We start from the raw sequence: 16,350 nt of genomic DNA, 5'->3' as shown, positions 1-16,350 counted from the left end.
TTATAATAAAGATGAATGTTGTTCCATTAAATGATTTTGGCCCTAGTAGTGTTTTAAATTCGTTGTGTAAAGTTAAGTTTAGTTTATTTCAGATAATATTAATTTTTGACGGTGTACGTCAGAACATTGATGGGATTAATAATAGTCCTAAGAATGTTCTAGTTCAATTTAATGACAAGTTGAAGATGTTAGTTGATGGATCAAATGTTGAGAATAAATAATTTAAATTTTTTATCTCAATTGTTCTTTTTTCTGCTCTTTTAATAAGGTTAGGTTTAAATGAGAAAAAGTTTATTTGATTGGATACGATTGAAGTAGCTGAAAATATAATGAATAGTGAAAATAATATGAGAGGAGACATTTGAGGGATTTAGATTTAAATTTCCCCATCAGAAGTAGTCGTTACTTTACTATTGTTTGGTTTAAGAGACCATTACTTACTTTCAGTCATCTGATGTTTCGAGGTGTACTAATTGTTTAGTTATTTTAGATTGACACTCTAATGTTACGTATTTTAACTAATTCCTTAAATTATCTTAGATAATCACTTGATAAATAAATTTACTGAAGTTCTTTCAATTACAATTGGTATAAATGTGTGGTTTGCTCCACAAATTTCTGAACATCGGCTGAAGAATAGTCCAGGTCGGTTTATTGTAAATGTTCCTTAATTTAGTCGACCTGGTGTGGCATCAGTTTTAACCCCTAGAGCAGGTACTGCTCATGAGTGAAGAAAATCTGATGCTCTTGTTAATATTCGTACTTCTGTATTTATTGGTAGAATTGTTCAGTTATTTACGTCTAGAACTCGAAAGCCGTCGTTTTCTAAATCTTGTTCTGGTTTTATGGAATCGTCTTCGTGTAGCCTCGGGAACAACCAGTTTTGTAACATAGTGAGATACTGCTGACAGTTAACCTTGTTTCCATCAAAGAAGAATGCACCGTAATCAGATGATCGGGATATCCAGGGTGTATACGACCCGGGAGATCCGGGAAAAACCCGAGAATTTTTTTCATCCGGGAAAAACCCGGGGATTTTTTAGAATTCTGGGAATTTTTCATTGTTTTAGTTTTTGGTTACATTTTTGTAAATTTGACTAGAAAGAACCAATACTATAACAAAGAATATTACTGTATCTCGCTACTGCAGAATAATACTGCAGCAATAAAACACAAATGAGAGAAAAAACGAAAATAAAACCTAAGTTGCAAAGGAGATGCGCCATATACAGGAACAAAACACAGTGCTCGTAGAAGTGTCTGCCAACAGCAAAATTGTGTCAAGACTTTAGGAAGACTATGCAATGTTTTATAACAACAAATTGCCTCCAATGAGCGTGACATCACAACTGTTGACATTAGATTCGTTTGAGCGGTTGCGGGCGAGTTCATATTATTGAGGAAAAAGACCTTGTTTCACAAAGCGCCTAGCATCCAGCGCACGTTGGTCTATCAATTACTCATATGATTTTGAACGCATCCCTGTTGGTTTCGAACTTTTTTGATCAAATTCTAGGTTGATTTCTGAATGCATCGTAAATCGATTTTTGAATGCGTGCGTAGTGTACGTGATGATGTCTCTGCCAGGGGAATCCCCGTCGCATCTAGAAAAATACTTTCCTGCAGACAAAAGGGGACGGGTCTATTTGAGCTGAGCGAATAAAGCCGAAAGGGTGAATGACAATTGCTGTAAACTGTTCCTGGTTGACTGGGTTTGCAAATCATCAGCGTTGTTATAATTACTAGCGAATTCCATCGATTCAGGCTACCAGAGTGGAAATAAACGACTAACAGGAATAACAGGCAACTAAGATTACGTGTTGTCTTCTCCGTGTATCCAAGAAAATGAAATTTTGACAGAAAATTTTTGGCCAGACCGGTACACTACAGTCCCCGGCTAGCAGCCGCTAAAGTTCTATTCTGGGAGTAGCGCGGAAAACGCGTTGTACGAGCTCTTAATAATGCGTAACCGGAGAACAAATGCGGGATAACTAAACCAGTGATTGTGACAGGGTTAGTGAAGTTAACCAGAGAAAAATTTTGTCACTGGCAGGAATAGTTACAGAATTAGTGATGACAAAATTGTTTGTTAGAACGAGGAAGGAGAACAAACGGAGACTGTCACAAATTACGGAAGTATATGACGATTCCAAATTTATGTAAAAATTACATACTACTTTTTGATCTCATGCTTCTGAAGCTAGAGAGTATGAATGAAATGTGAAATTATTTCCTAACATAAAACGTTTTGCTTGTAGTAGGCCTAATGGGCTTTTGATATTGGTGCTTCCTGAATTATATTCTGTCGTGTTATAGAAATGACCATTTGTGCCAGAACAGTCTCGTTTATTTGGTGTGTGTAACAGCTGCTGCAATATTAGGCAGGCCTATTTCGTTTTATCTAGCAGACAGTGACAAAATACACATAATCAGATCGAGAAACCACACCAGTCTTGGGTACTATTTGTATTAACAGCTTTTCTGATATTAGACAACGACATTTCGTTTTTTCATGTAGCAAAATGTTGATGAACTTTGATGGCGTAATAGATTCTTTCCCAGAAAGGAAAGTACGCCATATAAAGCTGCGGCAAGATTAGAGAGGAAAAAAGGCTAGGACTTAAGGATTGAAGAAATGTGTACTGTCTTGCTTGTCTTTTGTCTTTACTCGTTTTATGTATCCTATATATAATTTTATGTCACACAGAACAGCAAGTTATTAGCTAGTAGGCAGCTAAGACTGCAAGTTTTCTGAAGAGTTATTGTTCTGCCAGTCACAAATAATCCCACCCAGTATTAACTGTGAGGGTTTTCTTTAAAAAAAAAAAAAAAAAAAAAAAAAAAAAAAAAAATGAAGAGAGGTAAGATGTCAAACCGGTCGACTGGGATCAGGAGAGGCACCACAGGGCATTTTAATCTCCACTGTCCTCATTACAGGTTTGATGACATCCATTACAAAATATTACACGTTTGAATTCCACAGAGCGATATAACAGTGACGTGCCGTAGAAGAATGCTGTGTGAAGAGGCGTGGCATTGCACTTAGACACGCTTAAGACCAAATAACGTGTCTTACGTTGCCTCGATCATATATGTTTTATGTATCAGATACTTCAGAAAGATGTGCGCTACAATATTAAGATATTTTGTAAAAGTCAATTTTTTTTTTAAATATTTGGCGTCCTACCTCAAAACACTCGAGGGATGGGGAACGCCACTATCTAATATTGGCCCGGTTCGGAAGTATCGTAGATCCGGACCTGGTGCACAGAGCAGTCTGAGTTCTAGTGGGGAGGTGGTAGTCTCTACGTGACCCGTGTTTACGTTAAGTGATTCTGCTGTTTCCTCTTCGTTTATTGCTCTCACGTCAAACGAAAACAAAAACGGATTTCTGTGGTTGGGAGCTATCAAGTGAATTAAAATACATACTCATAATTACGGAAGGCTAAAATAAGTTAATAGTTTCAGATTTTGTTTTGTTCCTACCTTTATGACAGTCAAGAGTTAATCGCCTTGCAGAACAATGAAGTAATCTTTGTTGGTTTGTTAAAGAAATTTGACTTTAATTAATTTTTTTCTGCTGAGACAGTCAATTTATTTGAAACGAAGTGTTTAATTCCACACTATTGCCTAGTTTCAACTGTTCGCTACATTTCAAGTGCACGTTTTCATCGTCTAGCAAGTATGGCATTATGCCATAATAAAGAACCAATTATGAGATAATACAGTACTGATACATCTGAATCTGGACATACGAATGTGCACTTTAAGCCGAGTTATGCATTTTAGTAGGGTTCACAAAATTCCCATGCTCTTGGAGTATCCTCTAACGCAGGGCTTCCCAACCTTTTCAGCTGGCAAACCCGTTCTTCAGTCGAAAATCCATGGCGGACCCCTAGTCAGTCAAGAGCACAGTAACTTTAAATTTCAGAGCAAAACCTATGGGAACTGAAAACTTCTTAATGCAAGTGCCATGTTCCCAATGACCCCCCCCTTCCCCAATGTATCAATAGTCTTTGGTTTAGAGATGAATGAAAACAATGTGAAATTAACGATCCAATTTGAATTCCCACTTTATCCAGATACTTACTAGTGGATTTACTCCCTTTGTTCAACACATTATAGCCTGATTAAAATTACTTGGTAATTGAAATTTCACATGATGGAGCTGTCTTCCTCCAAGTGCAATCAGCGTCACATCCAAGAACAGCGACTTACAAAAGCGCATTGCAATCTCTATTTCAATTCTACGGAAAGTAACATGCGGTGTTTGGTGGAATTCGAATTTATACTTTTGTAATACGAAATATGCAGTGTACATGTTGCTGCACATCAGACATCTTTCCAAAACCTGTTTTTCCCCCTGAGTTTAGTTTTCTAAAGTGCCGGGAAATTCTACGCCGGTGTAAGACCACAACCACTGAAAGGATTGATAAGTTTTACAGTTTCGCGAAAAGTGTACTGTTACTTAACAAGGAAAAAGTGTATTTTCATCCGGGAGAAAGTGTATTTTTAACCGGGAAATCCAGGAATTTTTTTTCGGCGTCCACGTATACACCCTGATATCGCACAAAACACATTCACTTTTGGCGAATCTCATACGTGTTAAGTGGCTGCATGTGAGGTCTGTAGGCCCCAAATTCAAACATTGTGTTTGTTTACCTGACCACTAACATGGATGGTAACTTTATCACTGAACACGATGTGGTGTGCGAAAGTGTTGTCATTGTCAACAGCATTAAGCATCTCGTTACAAAATGCCACATGTTTGTGTTTGTCATCAGGACGCAGAGCTTGTAACAGCTGTAACTTGTACGGCTTCGTAACCAACCTACATCTCAAAACACGCCAAACTATTATTGTAGGCAGCTGTAACTCCCGACTGGCACGAGGAGTTGATTTTGAAGGTCTATGTTGGAAAGCAGTTTGACTTTATGCAACATTTTCTTCAGGAACACGAGGGCAGCGAGGACTGTTTCCTTTGCATGCACATCCTGTATTCAGAAGCTGTTGATACCATCTGCAAATGTTCCACCAATTCGGAGGATCAATTTGGTACCTGAACCAGAAACATCTTTGCACTGTGATCCCAGAATTCCATTTCGCAAACTCGAGAACACAAAATGATTTCTGCTGCGGAGCAGCCATTTTAAACATATGATAGTTACCAAGCAAAACAGAAGACAACTGACATCTAGCAGCTGTTACTATAAACTAGACTATGTATTTGTTTTGCCAATAGCTGAGCCAAGGTGCAGCAATCAATAGTTTGGACAAAATTATACTTTGTAATACGTATACTCTTTTTGAAGCACCTTGTAATATGTATATTCTTCTTGAAACACCTTGTAATATGTAATTTAAGGAATGTTTGAATATATTTTGATGTGATCTTAATATTTACATATGTTTCAGATTCCTTGGTACAAGAACTACAGAGGAGTTATTGAGCCTCTTGGTGACAGTAGGTATGTTGTATATGGTGAGGTAGCAATACTAGGGGAGGACAAATTGGAAATAACAGAGTTACCTATTGGTGTCTGGACTCAGGCATACAAAGAAAATGTACTAGAGCCTATGATGGGAGGCAGCAATGACAAGTCACCACCACAGATAGTGTAAGTAATTATTTTTTAATAGAAATAATACATAAAAAGGAAGATGAGTCTCTGTCATGTAATTAATGTTATTGTGTGTTTCGAAACTTACCAGTGTATAGATCATACCATAAAATTTGAGGTTAACTACTAGATGTTAGTAACTTCTTGACAAGATGTTTTGATGCAGAGTCTTCTGCCATGTTCAGATGTGTTCTGGTAGATGTCAGTGTGTTTCCACCAGCACCTTTATGGAGTACTGAAATACTACTTAAATGAAAATAATCAATTATAGAAACTATAACGTAGATGGATAGATAAAAAAAAAATCTGCTCACCAAGTGGTGGCACAGAACACACAAACAAAAGGATTTACAATTACAACCTTTCGGAGCCAGTGACTCCTCCTGGCAGAAGAGTTGAAGGGGAAGGAAGAGATTTGAAAACCTGAGGGCTTAAAGATGACAGGGTAATATTAAGACAGTGATTACTACTGAAGCATTGTGCACAGGTTAATAAGAGTGAAATGTTAAGTACATTGTATGTAACAATGGTGGGAAGGGCGACAGAGAAAAATAGGAAAGTCAGAAAATGAAAGATGTAGAAAATTAAGAAAGGAGTAGTTACTGTGAAGAAATGATGAGATTTAAAGAAGTAACGTAAATGAAGGTCAGGTGGGTGGTGAGAACCAGGTACATATTTTAGTGCTAGTTCCCACCTGATGAGTTCTGAGAAACTGGTGTCTTGGGGAAGAATCCATATGTATGGTGAAGCAGGCACCGAGATCATGACTGTCATGTATGGTATGCTCTGCAACAGGATATTGTGTGTTGCCTGTATACAGCCTATGCCCATTTATCCTGACTGATAACTGGGTGGTAGTCATGTCGATGTTACAGGCCCAACAGTGTTTACATAACAGCTGGTGTATGACAGTGTCATTTCACAGGTGGCTTTCTCTTTGATAGTACATGTTTTTCCAGTTATGGGGCTGGCACAGGAGTTGGTAGGAGGGTGCATAGGGCAAGTCTTTCATAGGGAACGATCACAGGGGTAAGAACCATAGGGTAGAGAGATGGGTGCAGAAGGAGCATAGGGTCTGACAAGAATATTGCGCAGATTGGGAAGGCAACGAAAAGCTATTGTAGGTGGGGTGCGCAAAATCTCAGACACAATTACTCATTTCAGGGCATGATTTTAATAAGTCATGGCCTTGTTGAAGTAGATGATTAATACATTCAAGACCAAGATGACACTGAGTGACAAGTAGTGTGCTTAATTTGATCAAGGCATTTAGGCAGATGAAGTGTTTCTTCAGCATCTGAAAAGCTTTGACTCGTTGACCACTACTTATTAACAAAATTGCTATCATATAGAATACCATACACAGTTTGCCACACTGTTAAGGTAACATGCAGCATGTTATCGTAGGATGGAGAGTCTTTGGCAGATGTAGAAATCACCTCGAGATTGCATATGCAAAAACTTAGTATGCTTGGCCTACGAAAGGAGTAAGTCACAGTGGAAGTGAGTCGACTCAAACAAATAGCTGGATGAAAATATTTGTGGGGAACGGAAGCGATAGATGTAAATGTTATTTTGCGAGTACCACAAGGGGTATTAGGCACTGTTCTCACTGAGGCGATATGAATGCAATTCTATTTGCAATACAATGCAGAAGCAATCTGCATTGGTGAAGCACATGGGAACCCTGTGGAGATGATTTAATTGGTTCACACCGGGTCAATAACAATATAATACCAATATGTACATGGATAGGGAAATTTTGAGCCTTCTGGTGTGTGGTCAGAGAAAATGTTTTGTGTAGATGAAGCAAAGCTACATCCGCCTCTGTAATTAGTTGCTTGGTAAAATGTATATTTATCGGAAAAAAAATTAAAAATCGCTTTTGGGATTTGTGTGCGTTACCTGCCATGCACTCTTTCTCATTAGATTTTGAGGAAACTATTCAGTAAAAAGGAAATAAGTCTTTTTTTTCATGTCTTATAGTCTGACATCACTTCTTGATAAGCCTGGTTTTCTTTTTGTTATTACCCATAGTTATTGTGATACCTCTGTGTAGAGAACATCATCATGCATATTTTGAAAATTTTGTCATGAGTGGTCGCTGTCCATTTTACATTTGGTGCATTTTATTGCATACACTGTTGCATACGAAATGTAGCTAACGTATCATGATTTATTTAACAGTGGAAGGAGAGCCATAGCTATTCTCGAGAAAATGTGTGAAGGTTGTCTGTGATGAGGTAGGCAGCTAGGCACTCATAAATATATGTGTTTACTCGTGGAAAAACAGTTCATTAAGGCAACATTGTAGCTTAAATAAGTAAATTAGTATCCATTGTGATCTAGATATTGAAGGTTTTACTTTTAATTGTGTAGTTTTCATGAAAAGATAACTGTTCTAAAGTGCAAGCCATTGGCATGGGTTTGTTTTTATTATCGACCGCAGTAAATTATATGATTATTCGATAATTTCCGGGTAGTGTCTGTGTAGCTTTATTGTGAAGAGTATTGTGCGTGTATAGTTTGCATTCGGTTCGCGTTTTCTGTGTTCCTGTACTTCCATACAGTTAATTTTCCATATTGTGCAGTAAAGTCATTAAGTGGTGTTTCTGTTTCCATTTGAGTATTTATACATAATTCAGTGATAGCGCCTGTTCTAATTGGTCGTGAGAAAATATTGAGCCTCTCCAGTTTCGTACCCGTCACTCTTGGCAGAAACTAAATCTCATATCTGTGCTGTGCCTGTGCCTATTGATGCAATTGGGAGGTGGGGTTACACTAATCATGGCCCGCACTTGAATAGGAGGGGGAAATAGATTAGTTGATCATTTTGCAGAAAATGTAAGGGGGGCCACATGCACACAAGACAAAATACCTGTGATTACTGGAGTCAGAGGGACACATTTTTTAGTGTAGAGTCAGGTTACAGACAGAGAATTGAAAGAAATTAAAACAGAACAGTGCCATAATGCCTGTAGCAGTATCAAAAGAAATAAAATTTGTGTGTTTCATCAGAACATTAGAGGATTGAAAAATAAGATGGATGAGCTTCTTGTACGCCTAGGAAATGGGGTAAATTCTGGAGGTATAGATGTTTTGTCTTTCTCTGAACACCATGTAACCGCAGTGATGGAGAAGTTAAATTTAAGGGATTACGGATTAGTGTCTTATTCATGTAGAGTCAACATGGAAAAAGGAGATGTTGCTATTTATATAAAAGCTGGACACAAAGTCAAAAATATTGAAACAAATAGTTTTTGTGCAGACCAGATCCTTGAAGCATGTGCTTGTGAGTTGCTACTGCAATATACGTTATAATAATTGTAACAATCTATAGATCCCCTCAAGGTAAAATACAGCTATTCGTGAAAAAATTTAGTGGCGTTATTGAGCTACCTGTCAGACAAAAAGAAGCAGTTAATGGTTTGCAATGATTTTAATGTAGATTTCTTAAAAGATACAGATAGGAAAAATTAGCTAGTATCTTTGTTTGGTGGTTGTTAATTTTCCAACTCGTGTGCAGCAGGACAGTAGGTCACTTATCGATAACATTTTCTTAGACAGTGCTCAGGCAGAAACAATTAATGTGTAGCCAGTTGTTAGTGGGCTATCTGATCATGATGCACAGTTAATGGAAATAACACATATAGCACCTAACAGGCTTCAGGCAGATTCATACAAGGCAGAGAGGCTTATTGATGTGAACAGGGTACAGAGTTTTAAGAGCAGCCTAGAAGAGGTAGAATGGGATGAAGTATACACAGAAAATGGTGCTGATCCCAAATTCAATTTATTCCACTGTAAATTTGTCTCAATATTTGAGTGGCTTTCCTGAAACATTATCCAAAAACTCCATTACAAAGTCAAGTAAGCCATGGATTACTAAGGGAATTCAGATATCGTGTCAGAGGAATTCCCATAAGGATAGTAAGCCCAAACCATTTTTTAAGTTTGGGTCCTGTAACGTTGACAAATTTGGCATTTTTTATCCAGTTTTCTTCTATTGGAATTTTGACTGTAGTACTTGTTGGTTTCATTGCTAATATAAAGGATTTATACAACCTGGGAGATCCCGGAAAAACCCTGGAAATTTTTCATCCGTGAGAAAACCAGGAAAAACCGGGGAATTTTTCATTGTTTTAGTTTTCAGTTAAATTTTTGTAATTTGACTGGTACGAACAGATATTCTAACAAAGGATATTACTGTATCCCGCTACTGCAGAATAATACTTAAACAATAGAACATAATCGAGACAGAAAAACGAAAATAACTTAAATTGCAAAGGAAATGCGCCATATACAACGACGAGACACAGTGATCGTGCTAGCGTCTGCCAACAACAAAATGTGTCAAAGGCTTTAGGAAGACTATGCAATGCTTCATAACAACAAATTGCCTCCGATGAACGTGAAGTAACAACTGTTTACATTAGATTCGTTTTAGAGTTACGAGCGGGCTTGTGCGCATGCGCAGTTGAGCCACGTTTGATTTGTAGATACTCCCGCTTCTGGCTACAGGAATGTGGCTGTTGGGTGTGCAAGCAGTTGCAGCAAGTAGCTAGATGCTACCGGGAAAAGGGGGCACCAAATTCATATTCTTGAGGGGGGGGGGGGGGAACTTGTTTAACAAAGTGTCTAGCATCTGGCGCACATTTGTCTATCGATTATTCATATGATTTTGAAACGCTTCCCTGTTGGTTTTTGAACACATTATAAGTTGATTTCTGAATAAATTATAAGTTTATTTTTGCATGCGTGATGTCTCTGTCGGGAAGAATCCTTGTCGCATGTAGAAATTAACTTTCCGCAGACATAAGGGGACGGGGCTATACGAGCTGAGTGGAGTAAAGCCGAACGGATGAATGCCAATTGCTGTCTGATTATGTGGTTGATTGGGTTTGCGAATGATCAGCATTGTTATAATTACTAGTGAAATCTGTAGATTCAGACTTCCACAATGGAAATAAACGACTGGCAGGAATAACAGGTGAGAAAGATGACGTATTATCTTCTCGGCGTATCCAAGAAAATGAAATATTGACAAAGTTTTGGCCAGATTGCTATACTATCAAGGACCAGTTGTACAGTCCCCAGCTAGCAGCCGCTTCCGTTCTATTTTGGAAGTAATGTGGAAAACGTGTTGTACAAACATGTAATAGTGCCTAAAAACCGGAAAGTAATTGCGGGATAACTAAACCTGTGATTCTGGCAGGGTTAGTGAAGTTAATCGGTGAACAAATTTTGACCATGGCAGGAACAGCTACAGAATTGGTGATGACAAGATTGTTTGTTAGAGTGAGGAAGAAGAAGAAACGGGGACATCCACAAATTATGGAAGAGTAAGACTATTCCAAATTTATATAAAAATTTCGTAATACTACTTTTCGATCTCGTGCTTGAGAAACTGGTGCGTATGAATGAAATGTGAAACCATTTCCAAACGTAAAGCTTTTTGCTCCTAGTAGGCCTAATAGGCATTTGATATTGGTACTTCATGAATTATGTTCTGTCTTGTTATAAAAATGGCCATTTGTACCAAAACAATCTCATTTATTTGGTGTGGGTTACAAAATTGCTGCAAAATTAGAAAGGCCTATTTCGTTTTATGTAGCAGACAGTGACAAAATGGACATAATCAGATCGAGAAACCATGGCAGTCTAGGGTATTATTTGTGTTAACAGCTTTTTCAGTATTAGATAATGACATTTCGATTTTTCATGTAGCAAAACGTTTGACAAACTTTGAGGTAGTAGATTCTTTCGCAGAAAGGAAAGCGCGCCATGTAAATCTGTAGCAAGTTAAAAAGAGAAAAAAATGCTAGGAGCTACGGTTTGAAGAAATGTGTAATTTCTTGCTTATCTTTTGTCTTTATTGGTTTTATGTATCGTATATTTAATTTTATATCAAACAAAACAGCAAGTTATTAGCTAATAGGCAAAAAAAGTGCTAATTTGCTGAAGAGCTCTTGTTCTCCCGATTACAAATACTCCCATCCGCTATTAAGTGTGTGTGTGTGTGTGTGTGTGTGTGTGTGTGTGTGTGTGTGTGTGTGTGTGTGCTTTTTTTTGGAGCAGGAGAAGCACCACAGGACATCTCAATTTCCACTGTCCTGAATGAAGTTTGTTGGCATCCATTACAAAATACAGTGACGTGCAGTAGAAGAATGCTTTATGAAGAGGCATGGCACTGCACTTTTGCACACTTAAGACCAAATAATATGCCTTAATATTTCCTCAAACACACATGTTTTGTGTTTCAGACTTTTCAGAAAGATATATGCTACATGATGAACATTTTTGAAAAGTCGATTGTTTTAGTATTGACCCGGTTCACAAATATCGTAGATCCGGGGTTGATGCGCAGTGCAGTCTGAGTTATAGTGGGTAGTCTCCATGTGACCCGTATTTACATTTAGTGATTTTGCTGTTTCCCCTCATTTACTCTCATATCAAATGAAAACAAAACGTATATCTGTGGCCGAAAGCTATCAAGTGAATTAAAATGCATTCATATAGTTACAGAAGGTCTCAGATAGTTACAGAAGGTCTCAGATTATATAACGGTAAGGCAGAGATTCAGGAACCAGGTTTTAAATTGAAAGACATTTCCAGGGGCAGATGTGGACTCTGACCACAATCTATTGGTTATGAACTGTAGATTAAAACAGAAGAAACTGCAAAAAGGTGGGAGATGAGACCTGGATTAACTGAAAGAACCAGAGGTTGTAGAGAGCTTCATGGAGAACATTAGGGAACGATTGACAAGAATGGGAGAAAGAAATACAGTAGAAGAATAATGGGTAGCTTTGAGACATGAAATAGTGAAGGTAGCAGAGGATCAAGTAGGTAAAAAGACGAGGGATAATAGAAATCATTGGGTAACAGAAGAGATATATTGAATTTAATTTATGAAAGGAGAAATTCAAAAATGCAGTAAATAAAGCAGGCAAAAAGGAATACAAACGTCACAAAAATGAGATCGACAGGGAGTGCAAAATGGCTAACTAGGGATGGCTAGAGGACAAATGTAAGGATGTAGAGGCGCATATCACTAGAGGTAAGGTAGATACTGCCTACAGGAAAATTATAGAGACCTTTGAAAAAAGAGAACCACTTGTATGAATATCAAGAGCTCAGATGGAAACCCAGTTCTAAGCAAAGAAGTGAAAGCAGAAAGTTCGAAGGAGTATATAGAGGGTCTACACGAAGGTGATGTACTTGAGGGCAATATAATGGAAATGGAAGAGGACATAGGTGTAGATGAAATGGGAGATACTGCGTGAAGAATTTAACAGAGCACTGGAAGACCTGAGTCGAAACAAGACACCAAGAGTAGACAACATTCCATTAGAACTACTGATGGCCTTGGAAGAGCCAGTCCTGACAAAATTCCACCATCTGGTGAGCAAAATGTATGAGACAGGCGAAATACCCTCAGACTTCAAGAAGAATATAATAATTCCAATCCCAAAGAAAGCAGATGTTCACAGATGTGAAAATTACCGAACTGTCAGTTTAATAAGCCACGGATGCAAAATACTAACACGAATCCTTTACAGACAAATGGAAAAACTGGTATGTGCCGACCTCGGGGAAGATCAGTTTATCAGTTTGGATTCCGCAGAAATGTTGGAACACATAAGGCAATACTGAACCTACGACTTATCTTAGAAACTAGATGAAGGAAAGGCAAACCTACGTTTCTAGCATTTGTAGACTTAGAGAAAGCTTTTGACAATGTTGACTGGAATACTCTCTTTCAAATTCTGAAGGTGGCAGGGGTAAAATACTGGGAGCAAAAGGCTATTTACAATTTGTACAGAAAGCAGATGGCAATTATAAGAGTAGAGGGGCATGAAAGGGAAGCAGTGGTTGGGAATGGAGTGGGACAGGGTTACAGCCTATCCCTGATGTTATTCAATCTGTATATTGAACAAGCAGTGAAGGAAACAAAAATTCGGAGTAGGTATTAAAATCCATGGAGAAAAAGTAAAAACTTTGAGGTTTGCCGATGACATTGTAATTCTGTCAGACACAGCAAAGGACCTGGAAGAGCAGTTGTTCGGAATGGACAATGTATTGAAAGGAGGATATAAGATGAACATCAACGAAAGCAAAACGAGGATAATGGAATGTAGTCGAATTAAGTCGGGTGATGCTGAGGGAATTAGATTAGGAAATGAGACACTTAAATTAGTGAATGAGTTTTGTTATTTGGGGAGCAAAATAACTGATGATAGTCGAAGTCGAGGGGATATAAAATGTAGACTGGCAATGGCAAGGAAAGGGTTTCTAAAGAGGAGAAATTTGTTAACATCGAGTATTGATTTAAATGTCAGGAAGTCGTTTCTGAAAGTATTTGTATGGAGTGTAGCCACGTATGGAAGCGAAACGTGGACGATAAATAGTTTATACAAGAAGAGAATAGAAGCTTTCGAAATGTGGTGCTACAGAAGAATGGTGAAGATTAGATGAGTAAATCACATAACTAATGAGGAGGTATTGAACAGAATTGGAGACGAGAGAAATTTGTGGCACTACTTGACTAGAAGAAGGGATTGGTTGGTAGGGCATATTCTGAGGCATCAAGGGATCACCAGTTTAGTATTGGAGGTCAGTGTGGAGGATAAAAATCGTAGAGGGAGACAAAGGGATGAGTACACTAAACAGATTCAGAAGGATGTAGGTTGCAGTGGGTACTGGGAGATGAAGCAGCTTGCACAGGATAGAGTAGCATGGAGAGCTGCATCAAACCAGTCTCTAGACTTGAAGACCACAACAACAACAACACACCCTAATTGTTACACACATGAAAAAGATCAACATTATATGCGAAAGCTTAGCTTCTCTTGCAGCTTATTAACCTTAGAGACCAATATTGTATGTAAAAGCTCTGCTTTTATTATAGCAACACTGTGTATTAATTTAAATTATTAACTTTCCCTGTTTGTGTGTTCGTGTTACTTGACTTGCTGTTGGCTGACTACATCACGTGTCCTATGCTCTGTATATCTGCTGCCGTTGGCCGGCGAGATCACGTGACATGAGCTATGACTGGCTTACAAACGCACATCGCAATCTCGATTTCAGTGATTCGGAAAGTAACATGTGGAGTTGTGTGGAATTCGAATGTATACTTTTGTAATTTGAAAATACACCGCGTACGTGTTGCTGGACATCAAAGGTATTTCCAAAAAGTGTCTTTTTTTCCCCTTTGTTTTGTTTTCTAAAGTGCTGGGAAATTCTACGCCTATGTGTAAAACCATAACCATTCAAAAGATTGATATGGAAAAATATACTGTCACTTAACATGGGAAACACGTGTTTTCACCCAGGAGAAAGTGTATTTTTATCCGGAAAAAATCTGGGAATTTTTTTCCTTGTCCGCGTATACCCCCTGATAAATTCAAATAGATCATTCCCAATATTTAATTCGACAGGCAAGAATAAGTCAGGATCCAAAGTTTCTTGCTTTCTACAAAAGATACTCTAATATTTAAAGGAAAGTCATTAAGAAATCGAGAAGCTTGTGTGTTCTGACAGAAATTAATAATGCGGATAGTATGATTAAAACTATATGGAATATTGTCAAAAGGGAGACGGGGCAGTCTGACAGTGCACAGCATACCATAGCAATAAAGCTAAATGATGATGTTGTGAGTAATAATTCACAAGTTGCAAGTATTTTTCGACAATCTCTTTCCAAATGCAGCAGCTAAAATAGCGATAAAGGGTTCATTTGAAGAAGCAAAAAAATATGTTAACACTTTGTCTTCTGCACATCTCGTACAAACTGACTCGCCTGGTGCTGGCAGCTCTAATTCCGATTACTTGGCTTGTCGCCGGCTGTTCTTGACATTATCAGGAGATCATAAAATGTTAAGTGATACTAAACTCATCATTAGTTCTCAACCCTGTTCCCCTACTTTCGTGGAATTTCGAAGCTATTCATATGTAAATAAATACAAAAATTGTTGGTTTCAAATATTTGTATATTTAAGCTTTTTTGAAAAATAATCATTATGAATTGCACTTTGAAAAGTCGGTCGGCATTATCCGGTTTATTGTTGTTGTCGGAAATATGTAAAAATGATAATATTTGACTGAATTGGTTGCGGAACGTAGTTTTGCGAAATATCGGTGTGTCTATCAACGGATTCGTTGACCAATGACCATCGAACGTTGCCTTTTTGTACAGTTCCCATAAGGATAGCAAGCCCAAACAATTTTCTAAGTTCGGGACCTATAACGTCGACAAATTTGGCATTTTTTAATGCAGTTTTCTTCTGTTGCAATTTTGACTGTAGTACTTGTTGGTTTCGTTGCTAATATATTCAAATAGATCGTTCCCAATATATAATTCGACATTATCCTCGATGCTCTCTATATCTTTGGAAATATGTTTGGACCCAAAGATTCTTCAAATTTATGCACTGTGTTCTTCATCCGATTCATGGGAATCAGTAGGCAGCCGTAGAGTTCGCTAATTTGTCTTGGACGTATATCACTGTCTTCCAATGCTTCTGCTTCATTTTCATTTTTTCGATATCCAATGTCTCATTCCCAATCGGCAGAGTCGTCCGGAACATCAGAAAAGACGTTCACGCATTCATCGTAAATAATTGTATCGACCCTTTCGACTCTCGTGATGAAAGGGCACAAGTACTTACAAAGACAAAACACTTGTTTACTTGTGTAACTTATTGTTACCTGAACAAAACACCAA

The 16,350-nt window shown here is 37.9% G+C and overlaps 1 protein-coding gene across 3 annotated transcripts in view; it reads left to right on the top strand.

Moving 5' to 3' along the window:
* Window positions 1-16,350, top strand: part of LOC126175098 (DNA topoisomerase 2-alpha-like) — a 168,453-nt gene that overhangs the window by 78,731 nt on the left and 73,372 nt on the right. For all 3 annotated transcript variants that reach the window (XM_049921641.1, XM_049921642.1, XM_049921640.1), the window contains one exon: window positions 5,416-5,618. In XM_049921641.1, the coding sequence (XP_049777598.1) occupies window positions 5,416-5,618 (203 nt within the window). The remainder of the gene's footprint in view (window positions 1-5,415; window positions 5,619-16,350) is intronic.

Source organism: Schistocerca cancellata, chromosome 3 (genome assembly GCF_023864275.1).
Source record: "Schistocerca cancellata isolate TAMUIC-IGC-003103 chromosome 3, iqSchCanc2.1, whole genome shotgun sequence".
Classification (NCBI taxonomy): Eukaryota; Metazoa; Arthropoda; class Insecta; order Orthoptera; family Acrididae; genus Schistocerca; species Schistocerca cancellata.
This window is presented reverse-complemented; position numbering and strand designations above follow the sequence as displayed.